General features: G+C 40.7%; 1 protein-coding gene across 1 annotated transcript; it reads left to right on the top strand.

Annotated features, from left to right (window-relative positions):
* Positions 1 to 3,062: 3,062 nt before the first annotated feature.
* Positions 3,063 to 25,048, top strand: LOC133645909 (uncharacterized). The gene is made up of 8 exons (XM_062040839.1): positions 3,063 to 3,141; positions 6,685 to 6,866; positions 6,932 to 7,010; positions 7,243 to 7,401; positions 7,686 to 7,781; positions 10,083 to 10,232; positions 11,736 to 11,984; positions 24,995 to 25,048. The coding sequence occupies exons 3-8, from the start codon at positions 6,960 to 6,962 to the stop codon at positions 25,046 to 25,048; spliced, it is 759 nt and encodes a 252-aa protein (XP_061896823.1). The 5' UTR covers positions 3,063 to 3,141; positions 6,685 to 6,866; positions 6,932 to 6,959.
* Positions 25,049 to 27,280: the final 2,232 nt, after the last annotated feature.

The following is a 27,280-nucleotide window of genomic DNA, read 5'->3' as shown; positions in this document are numbered from 1 at the left end:
CAACCAAGGTAATCAAAAAGGTTAACCAACGAAATAGATTTCTCTACAGAATCTCCTCTCTGGTCAACAAAAGCACCATGAGGATTCTGGCGGGAACTCTCGTTCAACCCTTTTTCGATTACGCATGCACCTCCTGGTACCCTAGCACCTACAAAACCCTCAAATCTAAACTCCAAACATCCCAGAACAAGCTAGTCAGATTACTTATAGACCTCCACCCCAGATCCCACCTCACTCCTACCCACTTCTCCAAAGTGGGCTGGCTCAGTGTGGAGGACAGAGTAAAACAACTTGACTGAGCCTAGTCTATAAAATCCGCTACACCTCCCTGATACCGAAGTACATGTCAAACTACTTCCTTAACGTAAATGACCGCCATAACCACAACACCAGGGGGAGCTCCACTAACCACGTTAAACACCGATTCCGAACTAACAAAGGTCTTAACTCATTCTCTTTCTATGCCACAACAATGTGGAATGCGCTCCCAACAGGTATAAAAGCAAGGGTATCTCTATCCTCCTTCAAAACCGCAATAAAAGTTCACCTCCAGGCAGCTACAACCCTAAACTAACACCCTCCCCGGATTGCTAATAATCAAATGTAAACAATCAAATGCAGATACATTTTCTTATGCCTCCTGATCTCTCTCTCTCTCTCTCTCTCTCTCTCTCTCTCTCTCTCTCTCTCTCTCTCTCTCTCTCTCTCTCTCTCTCTCTCTCTCTCTCTCTCTCTCTCCACTACTTGCTGTCCATATCCTACCCCCCCCTCCACACCCCTGATTGTAAATAATGTAAATAATTCTATGTGATTATCTTGTGTGATGACTGTATTATGATGATAGTATATATCTGATAGTATATATTTGTATCATGAATCAATTTAAGTGGACCCCGACTTAAACAATTTGAAAAACTTATTCGGGTGTTACCATTTAGTGGTCAATTGTACGGAATATGTACTTCACTGTGCAACCTACTAATAAAAGTCTCAATCAATCAATCAATCAATATGAGGCTTCCATGATATATTTTCATCTATTACCACTCCTAAGAATGCATTTTTTGGAAAATATTCTATTGGTGTATCATCAATAACAATCCTGATGGGTATATTACTTTTGCGATTGCTAAAGAGCATGATTTTGGTCTTTAAATTCAGAGACAATTTGTTGGTATTAAACCAAGTTTTTAACTTTATCATCTCCTCAGTTACAGAGGCCAGAAGTTGCTTCACGTCGTCACCTGCACATGTAATGGTTGTATCGTCAGCAAAGAGGATGAACTTCAGCAGTGTTGATACTTTACATATTTCGTTGATATACATTATAAATAGTGTGGGTCCTAGTATCGACCCCTCCACAGGTTATGTTCATGAGTATAGATTGATGTTGGTCGAGCCGAACAATCTGCTGTCTCTCATTCAAGTAGCTCTTCAGCCATTTCCCTGCCACTCCCCTTATGCCATAGTTTTCCAGTTTATTTACCAAAATCTGGTAGTCAATGGTATCGAAAGCCTTTTGCAGGTCAATAAAAATTCCTATAACAAATGTCTTCTTCTCGATACCATTAGTAATGTTCTCTATTAAATCACTTAAAGCTAATGAAGTCGACCTATTTTGTCGGAACCCATATTGACAATCAGATAATAATTTGTGCTTTTCAATGAAGCCACAAAGTCTATTACCAAATAATTTTTCAAATATTTTTGACAACTGTGGCAGAAGGGAGACGGCCCAGTAATTTGTGAAGTGGTGTTTGTCTCCAGATTTGAAGATAGGGATGACTTTTGAGAGTTTCATTTGTGAAGGAAATTGTCCAAGTTGAAAAGATAAATTGCAGATGTGTGTGAATGGTTTGATGATTTCTTCCGCTACGTTCCGGACCGTCCTCATGTCGAGGTCATAAATGTCACGTGATGTTTTGTTCTTGCTTTTCTGAATAACCTCTAAGACTTCCTTTTCGACAGTCGGAGTAAGGAACATCGAATAAGGATTTTTTTCAATAAGTTCCATGGGCTGTTCATCATTAATTGGGATTTTTTTTGCCAGCTCAAGCCTAATATTATCAAAAAACATATTGAAGCCGTCAGCAATCATCTTCTTGTCAGTTATGATTTGGTCGTTCTCAACAAAAAACTCCGGAAAACAAAGACTGTTTGAACCATGCCCAATAATACATAATTTTTCCATCCATTCATTAAATATTTTCAAGTCGGATCCTGGTGTCCTATAAACGCAGCTTACAATAATGTGTTTCCTATTTGAAAATGATAATTCCACAGTGACGCATTCGAAGAGTTCCTCAACAGCTAAACACATATCATTTACAATACTACAGCTGATATTTTTGTCCAAATACAGAGCCACACCTCTCTCATTTTTACGGTTGGTGCAAAACATTTCATACCCATTTAATTCAAACTCATTACTTGTATTCTCATTTATCCATGTCTCTGAAATACCTACACTGTAAAAAAAAAATTGCAATTGTTGGACTAATTAAAGTTTTCAAGTTAGTCAGACTCAGAAATAAGGTTTCACTATGTTTAACTACCAAAACAGTGTCTGGCCAGCAAACTTCTCTCTATCGTTGCATCAAAAGGTATTTTCAAATCAGTTGCAGTTAGGCAAAGGTCTTTTTGTTGGAAACCCCGTAGATTCCGTTTCAGGGGCACGAGTGAGTGTGTGTTAATATCGACCTTGTGGCCATGCAGAGCTGGATAAGGATCAAGTTTTGACGATTTGTCGAGTATTTATTTGGCTAAAAAGGTAAGTGTTTTTCTTTTCTTTTGTTTTCTAGACAAGGGATGTTAATGGAAAAGTGCACTGTACTACTTAAATTGAAAGATGGAAAAAATGCTTTGCTAGCTAGACTACTGATGGCCCCAAAATAATATGTTTCATGAACGGGAATAAATGGTCTAGCACTAAGGGCATTTAGTAGGACAACGGTGATTTTGTGTAATTATGGCATAATGTATTTAGCAGAGAAAAGGTTCCACTCGTGCGCGGAAAAAAGACGGGGTGGGGGGGCGGTGCGAAGGGTTCGGTCGGGCCTGTCAGTCAAACAAGAAGCTTAGCTCAGGGAGTGCGTGTTTGACGGTGAGGCTCGCCACCGGAGCAGAGACTGTGAACAACAGGTACCCTGGTTATAATCGACACCCGTGTAATATACATTAGTTGTGTTTTTATTCGAGTTTTAGTTTGCCACTGACATGAAGTCATGACCGTGGTTAAGCGTGTGTTGTGTGCGTGGCCTCGTCAATGCCCAAGATGGCGGTCGCCGATAGCAATGACCAGAGGTGTGGACTCGAGTCACATGACTTGGACTCGAGTCAGACTCGAGTCATGAATTTGATGACTTTAGACTCGACTTGACAAAATGTAGAGACTTGCAACTCGACTTAGACTTTAACATCAATGACTTGTGACTTCACTTGGACTTGAGGCTTATGACTTGACATGACTTGCTACTTTCCCCAAAACCCAAACCATAAAAAGTTATTTGGGAGCGTTCCGTATCTTTCATTTTATACGTCTGTGTCTATAAGCGTGTGTGCTGCTTGTCAGCGTGTGTGCTGTCAGTACAACAGCCAATCAAATTAAATCTACGTTGTTTTCATCCCACAGCTCTCATCCAATCCAGTCAAACAATGCGGCAGTGAGAAACAATTATGCCAAAGTTGGTTTCGTTCGGTTATAAAAACTACGACTTGGTCAACAAAAAACGAATTGCCGTATGCAAATCACGCAGTTCGAATATTACAGACGGAGACGCAACAACTTCCAACTTCGTTCGACATTTGAAGTTGCACAAAGAAGGGTAAGTTTTGAATGTAAGATAACGTTTATTGGCGAAGTAACATGAATTTTATTTGCTGTGTAGTTAAATCAGTGAGGCTGTAAACTCACTGCTAACGTTATAACCATAGACATCTTATAAGGGTACGCAGCATTGAGCGCTACTGCCTACTGGCGCAGACGAGACGCGGAGCCGCCATCTTGGAGTGGTGATCCGCTCCACTCAGTGCAATTCATTTGGCAGGAGCAATGAACTGTCAGCAAATTTAATTAATCTTACCTCACTGAATACCACTGATTTTCACGCGTTTTTTTTGTCATACGTGTAGCTATGATAATGGACACACGTTTTGGCGTTTTTATTATTCATAGTTTGCTTAACAGTAATATAATATTCTTATACGCTATAAATGACCAGACGTCCGAGATCAAAACTGGGAATATAATCCCAGAGAAGGGGGAAAAAAGCGGTCAGCTATTTATAAATTGAAGAAACAATACGATTAGATTATATATACATGCGTATATCCTACATAAACAATGTATGAATACATTAGATATCTATATATTTTAGGGACCTATAGACTGTAACTCTGTTGCTGCAGCAGCAGAGAGTTTATTCTGTCTTGACACTTTGTATTGATATTTTGTATTACATTCTTCCCTTAAATGATAATGTTTACAGTGATTGTTTTATATCTTTTTTTTATGTATGTCGCTTTGGATAAAAGCGTCTGCCAAATACTTAAACATATATAAACACCTGAAAGTCTTTATATCAGCTAAAACCACCAATCTGTTTCACTGGATTCAGAATTAAACCAAATGCTGTCTTACCCAACAATGTTAGTATTTGAATATTGTTACTTGAAGACTTATTCCTGGTTACAATTATACTGTTAAGAAAGTATTGTCTTATACTTTGCTTAAAATGAGAATGCATCATAATCAGTGGCGGCTGGTGAATTTTGTTTTAGGTGGGGCTGAAAGTTTGTAAACCAAACCCCTTTAGGGGCGTCATCTCCCCCGGAAGATTTCTTTGTGATTCTCACATACAAATATTGAAGATCTTTGCTCCTTCTCAACTTTGTGGTAATGTTATTTTCATAAAATACAACCAATAGTATGTTAATGTTTGTTTTTGCAAATGTGTTTATTCTGTAAAGGAATGAGTTAAATGTTTAAAATTGTTTAAACTATTAAAATGACTGGTTAATAGTGCTATTATGAATTGCAATGTCAGCACCATTTTTTTTCCTGCAATTTCAAATGCACTTGTTTTAATAAATAAATACAGCGTTTTAAAAGCATACACAATCTGTGTAAAAATATAAGTCTGTGGTTAAAAGGACTTGAAAGGACTCGAAACTCAAAATGCAGGACTTGGGACTTGACTTGAGACTTTCTAGTCTTGACTTTGGACTTGACTCGGGACTTGCCTGTCTTGACTCGGGACTTGACTCGAGACTTGAGGGCAAAGACTTGAGACTTACTTGTGACTTGCAAAGCAAAGACTTGGTCCCACCTCTGGCAATGACTGCTAAATGTAAAGCTGGTCACTTTCTGCGTGGGCCGAAACGAGGGTAATACATGTTTATAGCTATGTATGGTTAAGACATTGTGGTGATAACAAACTGTGTGAATGATGAACCGGGTAAATATTTTCGGATACTGAATGAGCAGTGTGTATTGACGGAAGAGCTAAGCTAATTATTACCCCGCCAGAATGCTCTAGCCCAGGGGTCCCCAAACTACGGCCCGCGGGCCGGATCCGGCCCCCCAGCATCCAAAATCCGGCCCAAGGGAAGTCCCAAGTTAAAAAAAATGTTTTTAATTTAATTTTAAATTATTATTATAAATTTTTTTCCTAATCCATTTTCTACCGCTTGTTATTCTCGGTGTCTCCTAGCCACTCAGGCAAATCATATTGTCTAAAAATAAATTTTCCCATCAATAATGTGACAATGTTAAATGTTGATGAACATCAATGTTAATTGATGTTAAATGACAAAACGGATTAACTCGCTGGAATATAAAGACAATATATATATATATATATACACAGCCCGGCCCCGGGCCAAATTTTTTTTAACCCAATGCGGCCCCCGAGTCAAAAAGTTTGGGGACCCCTGCTCTAGCGTAGGCCGGGGATATCACCCCCCCTAGTTCAAAATGTGTTGTGGGTACTAGTGCTGCCGTGATTAGTCGACTGGGAATACACACGGCGGGCGAGAGACAGACGTGAGCGTAATGTAGACGTATCAATTAACACCGCCGCCGTTTATTTCACTATATTTTCAAGATAGTCGACCATGAAAAGGCCATTTTTTTTAGCCAATGAGTTGTCCTACTATTGATCGCCTATTTATTTTTGTTCTCCCGTCTCAAACGGCTCACTGTAATTCACTTCCACAAGTCTGTGCGCTGTGCGTGCCCTGCTGGAAAAGCAGATAAACTGAGAATAATAGAGTATTAAGACACGTTAATACAATTATTCAGTCTGGAGTAATGGTCTATTACTGAACTGTCATTTTCATGATTATGCATACCTGCACTTATGTTCAAGGGGGTGACACTACACTAAACACAGTATTTCCATAGCTAATATTACTTGCTAATACTTACCTGTAGGACCTGTTGAGTAAAGTTAACATGTATTTGAGTATTTACTATGAATATGTAGACAAAGTAACTGATATAATACTGAGTATGGTAAGAGTAGCATGTCTGTGTGGTGTAGCCTATACTATTTATGTGTAATATAAGGTGTATGAAGTATCTGTTTAAGATAGGGGTGGTGGGGGAAAAAAAATGATTATTGTCTGTAGCTAAATGCTTTTAGTGAAACTAAATATTTCCATTTTATGTCTCTTGTGTTTCAGGGAAGGATTGAATGCAGTGCAAATATTGCAAATTTGAAAGCTTCAATAAAGAGGCTCTCCTGAAGCACTTTCGACTTCGTCACGGTACAGGTGCAAACTGGCCCTGTATTCACACAGACTGTGTGTGTGTATTTAAAACACCTGGTGCATTACGGTCACACTTCTCAAGATCACACACAACTGTGAGATTACAGGAAAACTCAACATTTCAATGTGACTTGTGTAATTTTAAAGAATGTTCCCTTAGGCGGAGAGAGGTAGTAGAGGGGCAGCCTATGGTATCCGAAGTCCAGCAGAGATGGCCTGCACTGTTTTCCTGTGAAGAGGTATGGCTGTCATTTATTTATTAACTGTCGTACTTATATGTTCATTGCACTGTATTTAATAGGTGTAGGAGTGTATTACATTGACACACTCCACTATACCTGCCCTACCACTCCACTACATGCTCCTCCAACATAAAGCACCCCACTATACCATTAGCCCTGAAATTTGAAGTCAAAAGCTCACATTGTGATTAAAGTTAAATGCCATTTTTTCGCTGATTGTGTTTTTCAGATATCTGAAGAATTTCATCGCATCACCAGCAAAGACCTCCTGAAGACTTTCAATGAGTCCCTTGAGAATGATGTGCCTCGCCTGCTCAGACTGTACCGGGCTAGAAAGGGAGCTTTTGGTCAGCAAATAGAAGACTTCCTGGATAAGCTTGATGAACAGGTAAGTGATGGACATGTGTCAGTAAAATGGATCTTATCAGTCATTGCTATATGTTCTTAGTATGTGCCATTTGATAATTATAACAGTTTTTAATTTGCAAAAGTAGAAAATGCACTAGTCCGAAGGCTTGAAGTGTTTTTTTCCCTTTTCTTGAGCATGCTACTGGTCAGACTTGCGGTCTACTGGTCATTACTAATAACAACTTTTGATTTTGCCATTTGTATGAATCCACTATGGTGCTTCACTAATATATATGCTTATGTTTTCCACTGTATACTCTATAGACATCAGACATTGTGTCTCACCGAAAGATGACAGCACTGAGATGCCTCCCCGTTTTTGTCCGGGACGACACAACTAAGTTTTTCCTGCAGCATTTGGTAAGTAATAATAACAATAGGAAATTTACTTGAAAATTACAAGTAATTTGGCCTAATGTAGCTTTAATGGAATAGTTCAACATTTTCATATTCTAGCTTGTTGCCCTGCTCTCTGGTTTAAGATTCGTCGATAGAAACCATTCCTTTAAAGGCCTACTGAAAGCCACCACTACCGACCACGCAGTCTGATAGTTTATATATCAATGATGAAATCTTAACATTGCAACACATGCCAATACGGCCGGGTTAACTTATAAAGTGACTTTTAAAACTTCCCGGGAAATATCCGGCTGAAACGTCGCGGTATGATGACGTATGCGCGTGACGAAGTCCGAGTAACGGAAGTTATGGTACCCCGTAGAATCCTATACAAAAAGCTCTGTTTTCATTTCATAATTCCACAGTATTCTGGAAAATCTTTTGCAATTTTTTTAATGAACAATGAAGGCTGCAAAGAAGACAGTTGTAGGTGGGATCAGTGTATTAGCAGCGGACTACAGCAACACAACCAGGAGGACTTTGTTGGAGCGCTAGCCGCGCTAGCCGGCGAACTCACCTTGACTTCCTACGTCTACGGGCCGCCAAACACATCGGGTGAAGTCCTTCGTCCTTCTGCCGATCGCTGGAACGCAGGTGAGCACGGGTGTTGATGAGCAAATGAGGGCTGGCTGACGTAGGTGGAGAGCTAATGTTTAAAGCAAGATGCTATCACGTTAGCTCGTAGCTAAAGCATTTCGCCGATGTATTGTCGTGGAGATAAAAGGCACTGAATGTCCATTTCGCGTTCTCGACTCTCATTTTCAAGAGGATATAGTATCCGAGGTGGTTTAAAATACAAATCTGTGATCTACAATAGAAAAAGGAGAGTGTGGAATCCAATGAGCCAGCTTGTACCTAAGTTACGGTCAGAGCGAAAAAAGATACGTCCATCGCTGCCTCTCAAGTCATTCACTGTAACGTTCCTCATCTACGGATCTTTCATCCTCGCTCAAATTAATGGGGTAATCATCACTTTCTCGGTCCGAATCTCTCTCGCTCCATTGTAAACAACGGGGAATTGTGAGGAATCCTAGCTCCTGTGACGTCACGCTACTTCCGGTACAGGCAAGGCTTTTTTTTATCAGCGAGCAAAAGTTGCGAACTTTATCGTCGATTTTCTCTACTAAATCCTTTCAGCAAAAATATGGCAATATCGCGAAATGATCAAGTATGACACATAGAATGGATCTGCTATTCCCGTTTAAATAAAAAAAAATCATTTCAGTAGGCCTTTAACTGTGCATGTATTTTTGAAGAAGAATCAGGCAATGGTTCCTCATCACTTGTTAGATTAGCTCAAATACTGGTAGTCTATTGGTAGCCTGCCTTCGCCAACAGTCAGAAGATACACTTTACAACTCTATTTGGGGTGGCGTGGCGAAGTTGGTAGAGTGGCCGTGCCAGCAATCGGAGGGTTGCTGGTTACTGGGGTTCAATCCCCACCTTCTACCATCCTAGTCACGTCCGTTGTGTCCTTGGGCAAGACACTTCACCCTTGCTCCTGATGGGTGCTGGTTAGCGCCTTGCATGGCAGCTCCCGCCATCAGTGTGTGAATGTGTGTGTGAATGGGTGAATGTGGAAATACTGTCAAAGCGCTTTGAGTACCTAGAAGGTAGAAAAGCGCTATACAAGTATAACCCATTTATCATTTATTTATTCCGACTACATGGTGTTAGTTTTAAGTTGCAGAAGAGAAGACGACGTTGCTGATGAATATCTGTTGAATATAAACTAAATTCACCCTGGCTCACAGCTAGCACTTCCAATTGTCTGCTAGTTTTTGAGCTAAGCTTACTTGCGATGAACAACCTTCGCCTATTCCTTCAAAAATGCACGAACAGTTAAAATGAATGATTTCTGTTTCCTTGTCTTGAACCGGAGAGTAGGGCAACAAGCTAAAAAAACTATTACTATTTTAACATTTTGAGTAGGATCTCATAGCTGATGACAAAGATTTTATGCATAATACACATTGTGTAGATTTCATTTTGTGCCCAGAGATGTTTTTTAATGCCCAAATGTCATATTCTTTAGCCAATGCATATAACCATAAAGAATAGTTCCTGCCCCAATTTTTAAAAAAATATTTAATGGTTAATAAGGCCTTCAATTAATTTGAAAGTAATTTTTGTTTTTTTTTCCATTTTTTTGAACATTGTGTAAAATTGTAATCGTTCCCAGAAGATCTATACCAGTCGGGCCCTAATTAGATCCTTTTGTTCGACCTAACACTCAATCATGCATCTGTTACTATTCCTCAGAAAACTGGCCTGAAGAAAGAGTGCTCAGAGGCATGTCTGTTGGCATCCTTACAATCCTTGAAGAAGATGATCCTGCTGTATCACCCAACGTACGGGACTGGGCTGTTGTGTTGGAAGGTTCCATCGTGCTACATGACCTGCCAGACCTCGGTACCTTTGCATACCTCTTTGGCCTACTGTATGTGTCAGAGGCCTTGACACTTTCCCAGGTATTTTCTTTAAAATGAATAAAACACTTCCCTAACAGTAAAATTGGATCCCTGTAACACTGAAGTTAAAAGCTAAGAAATACATGTTTTTACAGCAGAGGCAGAGGGGACTTGAGCACAGAGCCAAGCTTGAAAAAGATAATCTGAATGGCATCATATGTGTACTTCATCTCCTTCGGATAATCAATGTTCATGGCATACAGTAGGCCAAAGAGGTATGCAAAGGCAGTACCGAGGTCTGGCGGGTTATGTAGCATAATGGTATTTTGTGAATCTCACTTGAATGTAGATATATATTTTTCTTTACATTTAAGTGAGGTTTACAAGAGGTGCATATTCACTGTCAACTGATCAAGTTTGTCAACTGTTCTAATTTACAAAACACATTTTCTCTATGATGATAATTCTATCATCAAATCATTACACAATTATATTGCCTGGCTGCTGTAAAAACATTTATTTCTTAGCTTTTAACTTCAGTGTTACAGGGATCCAATTTTACTGTTAGGGAAGTGTTTTATTCACTTTAAAGAAAATACCTGGGAAAGTGTCAAGGTCTCTGACACCCAATTTAACCCTTATGTTAAACATGTTTGAATGAGAAATAAAAAAGGTTTTAGATATATTTTGATGTGTGCTCTTTATTTTATTTATTCATTCAGCATTTCTTAAAAACATTTACAGCAACATAAATGTTACATGACTTGTAAAGGAAGTTTTCTAACTGAAGTAACAATAATTTCCGAGTTTGCTGAAGGTAAAAATACATGGAATTGAAGCATGAACTTTATTGTTGGTCCGATGTAAATATCATAATTACCGGTAGGTGAACAAGATCGAGTTGGCATAACTCTTATCTAAACTTGGAAATCTTAGTTAAGTCAACAACAGTAGTCAAAGTTCTACAAGAATATATGAGTTTGCTGAAGGTAAAAATACATGGAATTGAAGCATGAATTTTATTGTTGGTCCCACAAAAATATCATAATTAGGTGAACAAGAAGATCCGAGTTGACATAACTCTTATCTCAACTTGTAAATCTTAGTTAAGTCAACAACAGTAGTCAAACGTTGAGAAAACGCAAAAATCTGGTTGCATCATGTTGCCTTGAAAATTTGCGTTTTCTCAAATTTTTTTTTTTTACAGTGTATAATAATAAATTGAGATTTGAATTGATTCAAGTATTCCTGGATATCATCAAAATGAGAGCATAGACTCCTGCTATTAAAATGTACTATAGAGATATGTTATTATTTTGCATAAATGTTTTATCAAATGTGACGTCAGTATAATATAAACAATCATTGTTGGTGTTTTGAGGAGCATTTCTATCTGGATCCATTTCGCTCATAAATTTTTGTGATTTGTAGTTAATGTGGTCTGAGAAACTGATCGATTCCAAATTGTGGGAGTTTATCAAATCTTCATTATCCTCTATTTCAGAACTATGCATATAGAATTATTTCAGAAACAACTGTAGTCCGGGGCAAAGCGAACAGAGTTCCCGGAGAGCTGAAGAGGATGTTTCCTAGCCTCCTTCAAGATGCGGTCCCTATCCGTGTACCGCAGACACTTCACAATCATCGCCCTGGGACGGGGAGATTGGCGCAGGGGACCGATGCGATGGGCCCGCATGAGCTCCGGAGGATTTGCAGCCAAGGCAGGGAACCACTTGGGGATGTTGGCGGACAGGTAAGACAGCACGTTATTTCCTTCCTCACCTTCTTTGATGTTGATTATTCTAATGTTATCCTGCTTCTGTCCTCGAGAACTATCATTTTTTTCTCAATCTGCGTGAGCGTGCTAGTGAAATTGAAAATAGCGTCCTCATTGCTCTGGACGTGTGTTTCAATAGAAGACACTTCATTGGGACAGATTCTATATCGGCAGCGTGCTTGGATAAAGTATCTTGAATTGAGCCAAGTTGATCCTCCAATCGCTGGAATCGCACTTGGGATCTATCCTCAGCCTCATTGAAACATTTCCTGAGTAAAGTAACGGGTGCGCAACAAATGAGGAAAGACAGACAGCAGCTTTATTATTGTCCATTCTTAACATGTACAAGACACATAAGAACTGAAATTACATTTTCGGCACAATCCCACTAAGAGCAGACATACGTTACAGGGGGACAAGACGGGACCGCCAACGGATCAGCCACTTACAGCGCTCCTTAAAAAGGTGGGAAAAAGGTGACATTGGGAAAGGAGGAAGAGTAAAAAAAATATCATTCTGAGGCTGGACCCTCAGGAGGGGTCCAGACTGAGTCCGAGGAAAAAACCTCATAAGCATGGTACATATAATCAAAACAACTCGCACAGAGGGGGGGGAGTTGGGATCTTGGAGGCCGGCTGCCGCTATAAAGCGCTACTCAGCCCCCACAACCCCGGAGGAATTAAGCAGTGGTGAAAGTATTGATTTGGGGAGGGGCGTGTGCGTGCATGTATGCCCAATTAACTTGGGTGAGATGTTGAAATGTTTTTGTGGACTGGGGCCGATCTCAAAAGTTCGACCCCAGGTGCTTGTTGAAAAAAAGGAAGGTCAAAAGCGTCCATCTTTGAGGAGTCCTTGGGGGGGTTCTTCAGAACAGCCTGTTCCCGATAGCATCAAGGCAATTCGAGGGAGTCAAATCGTAGATTAAGATGTTGTTTTTCTTCGAGCAGTCCAAACAATGAACTTGCCTGCTCTCGTGTCTGTGCTGGCTCTCTCAAATTCAATTTAATTATTCTTTCTCTGCAAACTTCTCCAAGATGAGATCCATTTTGCGATTCAAATCAGAAATCGCTCCAGGCTGTGTTCCAACAGCCCGACCCAATCCTTCCATTGCGTTGAACAGCCTTTGGGCCCCTTGAGTGGCTGCCATCGTTTTCCGAATTTGACGATACAGCAGAGCAATGCCCAGCCCAATCAGCAGGTGCCCCGCGATCACGGTTCCAAATAGGTAGATGTCTTCCACGTCCTCGATGGAAAGGACTGAGAGGCACATGAGTCTCCATTTATCCCAGGAATCTCTCACGTACCCCGCAGCAATGGTTCCATCAGGGCAGCCAGGCTCCCCCGAACCTCTTTTCCTTGTCGAAAAGACTGTGTCAATTGCATCGAGAGTCCAGCTGATCATATTCATTTTGATGTTTAGATTTGAGGACAGCGCAAGAAAAGAGGCTTCAAAAAAGTTCAGAAAAAGACAAGGACACAGAAAGCAAGCAGGGAAGGAGAGAACGGAGAAAAATGTGACCGCCCTCACCAAGAGGCAAGACAGAAAGCGTTGTTCATAAAAGAAAAAGTTATGGCAGAAATCCAAGTAGCTTAGAGTTCTTTAGAGCATGCACAAGGGAGCTTCAGTTTTGGACGTGCTCTACTCCGCCATCTTGGAAAAAAAGTTTTAAAGGGGATAGTCATGACACACTTACAGTTTGTAAATGGGAGGCTATAATGGTGTCTTAAATGAAAAGGAAGGGGACCCAATGTCGGAACAGGCTGAGAAAGTGCTAATTAGGCAACTTTATTGACTGGCTCATTGACATGAACGATAGGTTAGTTTTTATTTATTTCTCAATCAAGGCAGAAACAGCGGCAGTTTAGTGGGTGAGCATCTCCCCTCTGCTCAGACTGGAATGGAATGAAACTTTGTTATCAATGCATTTAAAAGTACAATGAAATATGTTTTCAGCACAAGCTGTCCAAGAGCAGACATTCAGTAGACAGGGGACCGCTTGTTAGGTAAGGCTCACAGACCTCACAGGAGCACTGCTTGTACATTGAGGACATTATAGAGTGAGGCGCGCTTTCATTGTCTCCAAAACATACAAACAAGTTGATAGATTTGTCGCTAGTCGCTTTGGAGAAAGAAAACCACTAAGGAAATTTTAAATATTCTAGTGTTAGCGAGAAAGTCGACAAGTTGACAACACTGCGCTGAGGTGTGTGAAAAACAAAGACGCAAAGACCCGTCTAAGGTTGTTTCTGATTGGTTTACATTGCGTGGTGCCTTCCGTGGTTGGCTAGTTTTAGGCACAAGTATTTATGGATTAGTCTGTGATTGGTTCTTTCGGTAAGTCAATCAGAATTCCTTGAGCTACGGCAGACTGCGAGGAAACAAGTTTATTATTATGAAAAAGTAAATACAGAATAGTGAATGGGGAAATATAATTGGGACAAATGTCGCACGTGGCATGAGAAATTGTGAGGCTTGCAGCTGTGTGCTAGCGTTACTGCTGCTGGGATTAGATAAAAGCGGTTAAAACGCAACTTTCATTTATACATATTGCATGCTGTATGTTCAAATGTTTCAGCATATTGCCCGTATGTCCTCCTCTTGATGAACTAGCAGCCACATAATTATTCCAAGTAGCGCTGTTGCAACATTTTTTTTCGTGAAATGTAGTCAACTTTAGGGCATTATTTCCGCCCGGCCTCTCCCATTTTGCGATCAGACGTCACTACGCACATTGGGTAATGATGTCATACCCACCCAGCAGAATCAATAAGAGAACCGTTTGAAAAAATGGCAAGCGATTCCAAGGAATTGTTAGAGTAGGAACCTATTCTGAACAAAAAGCGGTTTTTGATTCCCATCCCTAATGGAGCCAATGGCTCATGGGAGCAATGACATCATTGTGTCTATTGCATTAATTCCAACCATAAAACTCTATAATTAACCATTCAGAAAGCGCCACCAATACTTAATTTACATGTCGTGATCTGAATTGGCGATATATTTATTAAAAGTGCTAACATAAAGGACCTACATTTAGCAGTGCATTGATCAGAGAGAGGCAACTTCTTTATGAACTGGTGAGCTGCTGCAATGCCTCGGAGATCTTGAAAGTTAATTCTTTATCATAAATAAATCTCTTTCATCTGAATGTAGAATGATGTCAACATGAACTGAGAGGTTAGTAAACTTTGACCCCTCTAGTTTGAATAAGATGTTGCAGTACTCTGCAGTTCCACCAAGTGGTGCTGTGACCATATAATCTACATAGCGTAATTGGTCCGTCTTTGATGTTACGAACAACATTGTCTATCTCTTTTTTACAAACTTACAGCATGGCAAACACGCGGAAATCTGCCCAATATACATTTTAACACAACAGTTAGTTTGTGAGGGTTTATACTGGAAGAAATTGGAAGTTTACTGACCTGAGTCAAAATACAGGCAGACAGAAAATGAGGACTATACTTGTTCTTCATGCACATTGTTTGACGCAAACAGGAAACGCCCCCATTACACACACCGACAGCAACTTGGGAGACATGCAAACGTTCCGCCTCATATCTGAGCATTAAACCGTACATCTGTATTCTCCTTTACTTTTAACACTAGCAAACGCAGCATTTTCTTACACCTACTACTATCATGCCAGGAGAGTTCCAAATGTAATTTACAACTCATTGGGGCCACCTTTCTTATGTGAATGCAGCCATTATTTTCAAATGTTCTGCTGGAGTACCAGAGTGACCAATTGTGCGGGTGGATATAAACAATACCCTGACAAAAATCCAGAGTTTTTCTCTATTGCAATGTTTTAGCCTCTGAAGGTCTGAATGTAAGTGTTGTGTTGACTGGGGTTTACCTTCATATATCCATTTTTGACCTTCACTGCTGACGAACACAGGAAATATCGGTTAAAACAATGAAATAAGAAAATTATCATGTAGAAAGCTGGAACGCAAATGGCGCGCGACTAAACTTGAGGTTTTCCATCAAGCATGGAGTGATAGTTTAATAACTTATAAACGCATGCTTACCTTAGCTAAAGCTAAATATTACTCAAATCTCATCCGCCTTAACAAAAACTATCCTAGATTTTTGTTTAGTACAGTAGCATCGCTAACCCAACGAGGGGCTCCTCCCAGTAGCTCCACCCACTCGGCAGATGACTTTATGAATTTCTTTAATAAGAAAATTTAACTCATTAGAAAGTAGATTATTGACAACGCATACCAGCTACAACTGGTTTATATTAACACAGATACGACTGTATATACGACGGATACTGCCCTCCAAAATAGTCTCTCTCTTTTTGATGAAATAACATTAGAGGAATTATTACGTCGTGTAAGTGGGATAAAACAAACAACATGTTTACTTGACCCACTTCCTGGGAAACTTATCAAGGAACTGTTTGTAATATTAAGTCCATCAGTGCTAAATATTATAAACGTATCACTTTCCTCTGGCACTGTTCCCCTAGCATTCAAAAAAGTGGTTATTCATCCTCTGCTCAAAAGACCTAACCTCGATCCTGACCTCATGGTAAACTACCGGCCGGCGTCCCACCTTCCGTTTATTTAGAAAATCCTCGAAAAGATTGTTGCACAGCAGCTAAATGAACACTTAGTGTCTAACAATCTCTGTGAACCCTTTCAATCCGGTTTCAGGGCAAATCACTCTACGGAGACAGCCCTCGCAAAAATGACTAATGATCTACTGCTAACGATGGATTCTGATGCGTCATCTATGTTGCTGCTTCTTGATCTTAGCGCTGCTTTCGATACCGTCGATCATAATATTTTATTAGAGCGTATTGGTATGTCAGACTTAGCCTTCTCCTGGTTTAACTCTTATCTTACTGACAGGATGCAGAGCGTCTCCCATAATAATGTGACATCGGACTATGTTAAGGTAACGTGTGGAGTTCCCCAGGGTTCGGTTCTTGGCCCTGCACTCTTTAGTATCTACATGCTGCCGCTAGGTGACATCATACGCAAATACGGTGTTAGCTTTCACTGTTATGCTGATGAAACCCAACTCTACATGCCCCTAAACACATGACCAACACGCCGGATTGTAGTCAGCTGGAGGCGTGTCTTAATGAAATTAAACAATGGATGTCCGCTAACTTTTTGCAACTCAACGCCAAAACAGAAATGCTGATTATTTGTCCTGCGAGACACCGACATCTATTTAATAATACCACCTTAACATTTGACAACCAAACAATTACACAAGGCGACTCGTTAAAGAATCTGGGTATTATCTTCGACCCAACTCTCTCGTTTGAGTCACACATTAAGAGTGTTACTAAAACGGCCTTCTTCCATTTCCGTAATATTGCTAAAATTCGTTCCATTTTGTCCACTAGCGACGCTGAGATCATTATTCATGCGTTCGTTACGTCTCGTCTCGATTACTATAACTTATTATTTTGGGGTCTCCCTATGTCTAGCATTAAAAGATTACAGTTGGTACAAAATGGGGCTGCTAGACTTTTGACAAGAACAAGAAAGTTTGATCATATTACGCCTATACTGGCTCACCTGCACTGGCTTCCTGTGCACTTAAGATGTGACTTTAAGGTTTTACTACTTGCGTATAAAATACTACACGGTCTAGCTCCAGCCTATCTTGCTGATTGTATTGTACCATATGTCCCGGCAAGAAATCTGCGTTCAAAGAACTCCGGCTTATTAGTGATTCCCAGAGCCCAAAAAAAGTATGCGGGCTATAGAGCGTTTTCTATTCAGGCTCCAGTACTATGGAATGCCCTCCCGGTAACAGTTAGAGATGCTACCTCAGTAGAAGCATTTAAGTCCCATCTTAAAACTCATTTGTATACTTTAGCCTTTAAATAGACCCCCTTTTTAGACTAGTTGATCTGCCGTTTCTTTTCTTTTCTCCTCTGCCCCCCTCTCTCTTGTGGAGGAGGGGGGGACACACAGGTCCGGTGGCCATGGATGAAGTGCGGCTGTCCAGAGTCAGGACCCGGGGTGGACCGCTCGCCTGTGCATCGGTTGGGGACATCTCTGCGCTGCTGACCCGTCTCTGTTCGGGATGGTTTCCTGCTGGCCCCACTATAGTGTTGTGTCGTTCGCGAACGATTCGCTCGAAAGAACAAATCTTTTAAGTGAACGTACTGAACCGAATCACTTCATGAACTGATTCGTTCCTTTCTCGGTTCAGTTGAGCTCCGCCGCGACCATGCCGGTATGAGTGGAACTGGCGCATTCTGTGACTCACTGAACCCTCGGCTTCGGCGAACGACGCAGCCAATGAGAGGGCGGGGGGAGGGACTGAGCGAACGATTCGTTCACCGCGGATTAACGACATGAATCACTCAGTGAACGTCAACGCTCTCGCTCTCTGCTCTGCTTGCCCCAATGCCGCGAGTGATTCTCCCCCCGTCGCGGGGATATGTTTCATGCCATTGGCATCCGTTCTCCATTCATTCTCCAAGCTAACGGCTAATGTTGACTCAAGCCACATGAAAACAAACACACGTCCCCATTATCTCAACACATAAAGTTAAAGAAAATCCGTGCAGGCTGAGCAGCAGCGACGCGAGGGGGAGGGGCGGAGGGTAACGTGTAGGGCAGGCTGTTTTGAGAAGATTTAAAATAAAAATAATAACTAATGTATGAACACATACTTAGGCTATTATTTACACAGTTATTGTAACAAAAATAAATTTCTCCTTGGGGATCAATTCTGATTCATATTATTATTATTATTATTATTATCCATTCTACTGCAACTGTTGTTGTTGTTGTTGTTTAGTAGCTATCATCATCATTATAATAATGCTGATTTGCAATTAAACTGTACTGCTGTTGCAGAAGTGATTCGGTACACGTACTGAACTGGCCACCGTGTGGCGTTGTCAGTCACTGATTCTAGTGATCCGTACCGTCAAAAGAACTGCAGAAGAGATTCGGTACACGTAATGAACTGCGGCCACAGTGTGGCGTTGTCAGTCACTGATTCTAGTGATCCGTACCGTCAAAAGAACTGCAGAAGAGATTCGGTACACGTACTGAACTGGCCACCGTGTGGCGTTGTCAGTCACTGATTCTAGTGATCCGTACCGTCAAAAGAACTGCAGAAGAGATTCGGTACACGTACTGAACTGGCCACCGTGTGGCGTTGTCAGTCATTGATTCTAGTGATCCGTACCGTCAAAAGAACTGCAGAAGAGATTCGGTACACGTACTGAACTGCAGCCACAGTGTGGCGTTGTCAGTCACTGATTCTAGTGATCCGTACAGTCAAAAGAACTGCCTATCCCATGAAAACAAGCCACATGAAAACAAAATGAGAGTAGACTAGTAGAGGAGACAGAAAGAAGGGGCGGGGGGTAAAGTGTAAGCATGCTGTTTTGAGAAGATTTAAAATTAAAATAATAACTAATGTATGTACACATACATAGGCTATTATTTACACAGTTATTGTAACAAAAATAAATTTCTCCTTGGGGATCAATTCTGATTCATATTATTATTATTATTATCCCTTCTACTGCAACTGTTGTTGTTGTTAGATTAACGCGAGTCCCTACGCAGTGCGCGAATGTCTGCACTGTACTGTCTGTACTACGCACGCGCCCCCCAATTTTTTTTATTGGGGGGGGGGGGTGATTCGATGAACACATTTTGTGAACGAATCAATTTAAGGAACTGATTCTAGTGATTCAGTACAGTCAAAAGAACTGCCGATCCCATCACTACCCCACTATGGACTGGACTCTCACTATTATGTTAGATCCACTATGGACTGGACTTTCACAATACTATGTCTGACCCACTCGACATCTATTGCTTTCGGTCTCCCCTATGCGATCCTCTCCAAGGTTTCTCATAGTCATTCACATCGACGTCCCACTGGGGTGAGTTTTCCTTGCCCTTATGTGGGCTTTGTACCGAGGATGTCGTTGTGGCTTGTGCAGCCCTTTGAGACACTTGTGATTTAGGGCTATATAAATAAACATTGATTGATTGATTGATTGATTGATTGATTGATTGATTGAAAATAAGTTAATATAAAAAATATTATTAGAGTATTCAGACTCCTTTAAATTGTTCACACTTTGCTTCATTGCATCCCATTTTCACAGAAGAAAAACAGAACTGTAGAATTTTTTGCAAATGTTTTAAAAATAAAAAAAACTCAAAAATCACAGTACATATTAGTATTCAGAACTTTTGCTCAATACTTTTTTGATGCACCTTTGGCAGCAATTACAGCCGCAAGTCTTTTTTAATACAATGCCACAAGCTTGGTACACCTATCTTTGGGCAGGTTCACCCATTTATCCTTGCAGCACCTCTCAAACTCCGTCAGATTGTATGGGAAGCTTTGATTTTAATCCATGATGTCTCTGTACATTGCTGCATTCATCTTAGTCTTGAAAGGGGGGTGACCAAGAACCCATCACTCTGTCAAAGCCACAGCATTCCTCTGCGGTGAGAGAAGAAACTTCCAGAAGGACAACAATCTCTGCAACAAACCACCATTTAGGCCTGTCTGGTATAGTGGCCAGACGGAAGTCACTTCTTAGTAAAAGGTTTGCAAAAATGCACCTGAAAGACTCTCAGACTATGAGAAACAGAACATATTGTCTGCAAAACTGGGAGTTCCTCTGATCAACATGATTATTATTATTGTGTTTATTGTAACAAGTTCACATGTGGCAAATGCAGGATTGAGATGTGGCAGTGCCAAGGATGTTCTGAACTACCTTTTGTTGTGATCACACAAGTGGAAATAGCATTACTAATTGCTGAACACATAGTGAAGTGACAATTTTATACAGAAACATTACAAACATGAGGTTAAAAAATATAACATTTTTACATTTTATACAGTACATGAGAAAAAAACTTCCTTAGGAGACTGATGTCTTCTTCTCCTTCTCCCAACCCCTCAGCTGAGCAAAGAGTAATGGCCTCACTTACATAACAATGGTGACAAGATGGACTGCTCACACCCGCCATTTGGTACCACCTTGGGCATGGAAGGTAGAAGTGCCAAATGGCACAGCTCTGGTAGTTCTAGTGTTAAATTTACTGTTCACATATAAAACAGAAAACTTCGGCCCTCTTAGGAAATGCAGTTATATATTTACATAGTCTTACCAAATTTTAAACAGAAAAATAAACTTATGTGGACACACTACTTTGAGTGTGTCACATGCTTCCCCACCACAAAAGTGGTTCCTGAAACTTTTTTTACATTTACACAACATTGTCAGTCTTTTATTTTCCAAAATACTTAAGGTTTGATTACATTGTCACTGTAATGCTTGGATAACCATACATATCAAATGGGACACAGGATATTGGTTCAGATGTGAAGTCTGGAACGACGATCAGCACCATCGGTGGGCAGAGGGTAAGTACTGACACAGTTCACAGTGGGGAATGGTTGGTACGCGTGTTGCCCCAGGGATGGATAGGTGAACATTAGTCCTTGACATCGATTCTTTGTTGATCTTCGCAGAATGACAGGAGATGCAGATTCAGTGTGTGCTTTTACAAAACCCCAAACCAGTGAACAGAATACAATGATTTGCAAATCCTCAACAAACTATATTCAATTGAATACACTGCTAAGACAAGATACATTACATTCGAACAGGTAAACGTTGTTACTCTTTGCAAATATTAGCTCATTTAGAATTTGATGCCTGCAACATGTTTCAAAAAAGCTGGCACAAGTGGCAAAAAAGACTGAGAAAGTTCAGGAATGCTCATCAAACACTTATTTGGAACATCCCACAGGTGAACATGCTCATTGGGAACAGGTGGGTGCCATGATTTGGTTTGAAAGCAGCTTCCATGAAATGCTCAGTCATTCACAAACAAGGATGGGGCAAGTGTCACCACTTTGTGAACAAATGCGTGAGCAAATTGTCGAACAGTTTAAGAACAACATTTCTCAACGAGCTATTGCAAGGAATTTAGGGATTTCACCACCATTACCATCCGTAATATCATCAAAAGGTTCAGAGAATCTGAAGAAATCACTGCATGTAAGCGGCAATGCCCGTGACCTTCGATCCCTCAGGCGGTACTGAATCAAAAACTGACATCAGTGTGTAAAGCAGGGGTCTCAAACTCAATTTGCCTGGGGGCCACTGAATGCAGAGTCTGGGTGAGGCTGGGCCGCAAGAAAAGATTTCTTAAAAAAAATATTTTTAAATGTCTTTATTTTTATTTTCAACACAAAATAAAATCAAAATATAAATGAACAAAATGAGAATTAAGTAAATAAATCAGTCATAAGTAATAACAAGAGAGGAGAAGTCTAACAAAACTCCTAGCCATTGTGGACAACACCTCCCACCCACTACACTCGGACCTTACGGGGAGAATGAGCACGTTCGGTGGAAGGCTCAGACTCCCAAAATGCAACACGGAACGACACAGGAGGTCCTTCATACCGACAGCCATCAGACTGTATAATTCATATGTTCCTTGACTGCACTTAAATGTAGAGTATATGTAGAATATATGTATATTATTTATAAACTACACATATATAATATATTATATATATTATATTATTTATTGTTATTCTTGTCTATTGTGAGCGAACTGTGGTGCTGAATTTCCCCCAGGGATCAATAAAGTACTTTCTATTCTATTCTATTCTATTCTATTCTATTCTATTCTATTATATTCTATTCTAACAATAATAATTTGATTTCTCCAGTCAACAACAATGTATACACATACACATAATGTGCAACCCGGTTCACTCTCTCATCTCCCTGGTATTTTGCATACTTGTCAGCATTTTTAGTTGTATAATGACGTTTTAAATTGTATTTTTTGTGCACGGCAACTTTCTCTGTGCAAATAAGACACGTCGGGGTGCCCCTGTGCTCAACAAAGAAATATTGCATCTCCCACTTTTCCTGGAATTGTCTTTGCTCATCACTAACCTTTCTCTTCACTGCACGCTTTGAAAAAGACATGTTTGGGGTTGGAATATATATTTGTATTTAACCGACGCACGGAGAATAATGTTATTTCCGCAATGTGTGTCGTTCCGCTTTTCCTCCCGACAGCAACACGGCGGTCGGCGGAAAACCCTGGGAAAAAGTGACGGCTCCCGGAGTGTTATATGGCGTCATATAAAAATAAATGTAATGTTCATCGTGTGAGGCAATGCAAATTAAACAATAAAAAAACAAATAACGGTTTGAATTGGTCCAGGTTATCAGGGACTTTATTACTGACGGACTGACGACGGGAGCGACGAAGACACACGCAGTGACAGAGAGCGAGAGAGAGAGAGAGAGCAAGAGAGAGAGAGCACGCAAGAGAGCGAGCGAGGGAGGGACGGAGGGAGGTAGGGAGGGAGGGAGGAAGAGCGCGTGCGGGTCTCGTGGAAAAGCAGCAAAACGTTTCTCTGCTTGCATCACGCAAGTGACGTAATGTTCGGTCCTCGGGAGCCACCATGATTGGTAGATTCCTTGTAGCCCGGAAGAGTTAGTGCTACAAGGAATTCTGGGTATTTGTTCTGTTGTGTTTATGTTGTGTTACGTGTGGATGTTCTCCCAAAATGTGTTTGTCATTCTTGTTTGGTATTGGTTCACATTGTGGCGCATATTTGTAACATTGATAAAGTTTTTTTTATACGGCCACCCTCAATGTGACATGTATGACTGTTGACTAAGTATGCATTGCAGTCACTTACGTGTGTCTGTTGAGGCCGCATATTACATGCGTCTGTGCAGGCACATTGTTTGAATGGAGAAAAAGTGGACGCTAAACCTTGTGTCTTCAATATTGATGTCCTCAGTATTGTTGACGGGTGAAAATCGGGAGGGTTGGCAAGAATGCTTCAGCTCCGCGCACACAGCGCTGTCAAGCGCCATTCATATAAAACTTGCGGGCCGCACTAACATTAAACGTTCATATTAAGGTGGGGGCCGCACAATAACGTCTCGCGGGCCGCAATTGGCCCGCGGGCCGCATGTTTGAGACCCCTGGTGTAAAGGATATGGGCTCAGGAACACTTAAAAAAAAACACTGTCAGTAACTACAGTTCGTCACTACATCTGTAAGTGCAAGTTAAAACTCTACTATGCAAAGCGAAAGCCATTCATCAACAACACCCAGAAACTCTGCCGGCTTCGCTGGGCCTGAGCTCATCTAAGATGGACTGATGCAAAGTGGAAAAGTGTTCTGTGGACGAGTCCTCATTTCAAATTGTTTTTGCTAAACTGTGGACTTTGTGTCCTCCGGACCAAAGAGGAAAAGAACCATCCGGACTGTTATAAGAGCAAAGTTCAAAAGCCAGCATCTGAGATGGTATGGTGGTGTATTAGTGCCCAAGGCATGGGTAACTTACACATCTGTGAAAGCACCATTAATACTGAAAGGTACATACAGGTTTTGGAGCAACATATGTTGCCATCCAAGCAACGTCTTTTTCATTCAGCAAGACAATGCCTAGCCACATTCTGCACGTGGTACAACAACGTGGCTTCTTAGTGAAAGAGTGCGGGTACTAGAATGGCCTGCCTGTAGTCCAGACCTGTCTCCCATTGAAAATGTGTGGCGCATTACGAAGCGTAAAATACGACAACAGAGACCCCTGACTGTTGAACAACTTAAGCTGTACATCAAGCAAGAATGGGAAATAATTCCGCCTGAAAAGCTTCAAAAATTGGTTTCATCAGTTCCCAAAACGTTTACTGAATCTTGGTAAATGGATGGATGGATGTTAAAAGGAAAGGTGATGTACTGCCTCTGTGTCAACTTTTTTGCAATGTGTTGCTGCCATTAAATTTTAAGGAAATGATTATTTGCAAAAAAAAAAAAAAATGTTTCTCAGTTTGAACATTAAATATCTTGTCTATGCAGTGTATTCAATTGAATATAAGTTGAAAAATATTTGCAAATTATTGTATTATTTTTTTTAATTTACGATTTTCACAATGTGCCAACTTCACTGGTTTTGGGTTTTGTAGTTCCGGGAGATCTGCATCCAAGGACAACTCATGCTCCTCTTCAACTTGCTGTAAGTCTGAGTTCATCTGCTCCTTATTGTGCTGTTCAGTGTGATGATGAATATTCTTAGTGTCCTCATGTCATAGCTGATTCTCTTCTCGTTAATGTCCTCCAGGTAGCCTGAGTAAGTTTTCACTGTTGTCTTCGAAACGTGTTCTGTGCGCTGGTTCAGTTTGACGTCTGACTGGTCTCTTTGTGTAGAAGCAGACATTTTCACTGGAAATGCTGTGATCCTCTGCTTCATACTTGCCAACCCTCCCGTTTTTAGCGGGAGACTCCCGGTATTCAGCGCCTCTCCCGATAACCTCCCGGCAGAAATGTTCTCCCGACAAACTCCCGGTATTCAGCCGGAGCTGGAGACCACGCCCCCTCCAGCTCAATGCGGACCTGAGTGGGGACAGCCTGTTCTAATGTCCACTTTCCCACAATATAAACAGCTTGCCTGCCCAATGACGTCATAACATCTACGGCTTTTAGAGAGTAGAGTGCACAACTGCGCACACAACAAGGAGACAAAGCAGAAGAACGAGGAAGTTACAGACATGGCGACGCCGTTGACGAGCAAGATGAAGAAATACGCTTGCAAGTTCCAAAACAAATGGAAACAAGAATTTCAGTTCATCCACGACAGTTCGAAGGGGAAGGGGTATGTAATTATGTTGCCTGTACGTTTTGTAGAACAGACTTCTCCACTGAACACGGTGGCCGAGTCATGAACGGAGGAGAAGTTAAACAGGACAATACTGCCATCTACTGGATAGCCCCCGATACACTGAAATTCAAGTATTTATTTTATTTACATAAAATGTATATGTATTATAAAATATATATATATATATATATATATATATATATATATATATATATATATATATATATATATATATATATATATATATATATATATATATATATAATTCACTGAAAGTCAAGTATTTCATACATATATATATATACATATGTGTATATATATATATATATATATATATATATATATATATATATATATATATATATATATATATATATATATATATATATATATATATATATATATATATATATATATATTGTGGAGCATCACAATACCTCCGAACAGGTGAGACTGGGCAGAGGGCCAGCCATCACAGTGAAAACATGCATCAGGGGGTCAAACTACGCCACTCTTTAGGTGTGGTCATTGAAGGCAAGTACATCCCTAATTTTATCCTCAATCAGGCTGATGTGTGGCCACCTGCCCCAAGGCAGCTGTGTCAGGTTGGCAATCACTGTTTGAGTTAAATAGCACCTCAGTGTTTGACTCATTGTGTAAATATACTCCCCTATTAACCACGCCCCCGACCACCCCCCAGTTCCCGGTATCGGAGGTCTCAAGTTTGGCAAGTATGCTCTGCTTAGTCCAACTTGCTGGTATCTTTAACCAGTAGCCTCTTTCCGACTCCTTATCAGAAACAGAAGTCTGAGCATTTGCGGAATTATTTATGTTACTCACCTGATGGTTTGTCCACTTCTTCGGCTTTGGACTTGGCTTGGTTTCCAGCTGTGGTAAATCTACAGGTAAATTGTTTACCAATAACAGCAGGTTCCTGTGTAACGTTCTTGTTTTTCCTCTGTCATCACTTTCAGGTTGAACGACATATACCAGGTTGTCTGGCACTTGTTTTTTCTCTTCTCCAAGTAAAAGAGCAGCTTACCCGGTCAACCACACTCACCCAGGATTCTCACCAACACCCTGTCTCAAGCCTTCAGGACCACACCTCTAGCCTTCTGGGCATAATACAATTTTATTTTTACACTTGAATATTGGCTGTTGTTGTAAGTCAGTGGTTCTTAACCTTGTTGGAGATACCGAATCCCACCAGTTTCATATGCGCATTCACCGTACCCTTCTTTCAAATTCAATTTTTTACTGGTGTACAAAATGAACCGTGCATCAACATCACCTTGTTCAAAGAACAAAACCAACACAGTGCATGAACTCACAACAAATTACACACGTGCAAATCAGTCTGACTTCTACTGTTGCCGTATCCATAAAGCCGATAGGAAGACGTTTTTATTTACACGATGATTTGGGTGTCTTGACCTCCGCGGCGGAGGCTCCGTCTAACCCCTGAGGCTGACTCACCAAACCCCTGGGGTTCGATCGAACCCAGGTTAAGAACCACTGTTGTAAGTGATTCGATACGCCTCTGTCATTCTTTTACGCCACTTCTTTACATAGCCTGTGTGTCATAGTGTTTGTC

This window comes from Entelurus aequoreus, linkage group LG03, assembly GCF_033978785.1.
Source record: "Entelurus aequoreus isolate RoL-2023_Sb linkage group LG03, RoL_Eaeq_v1.1, whole genome shotgun sequence".
NCBI lineage: Eukaryota > Metazoa > Chordata > Actinopteri > Syngnathiformes > Syngnathidae > Entelurus > Entelurus aequoreus.
Note: the sequence above shows the minus strand (reverse complement) of the source record. Positions and strands in the feature narration are given on the sequence as shown.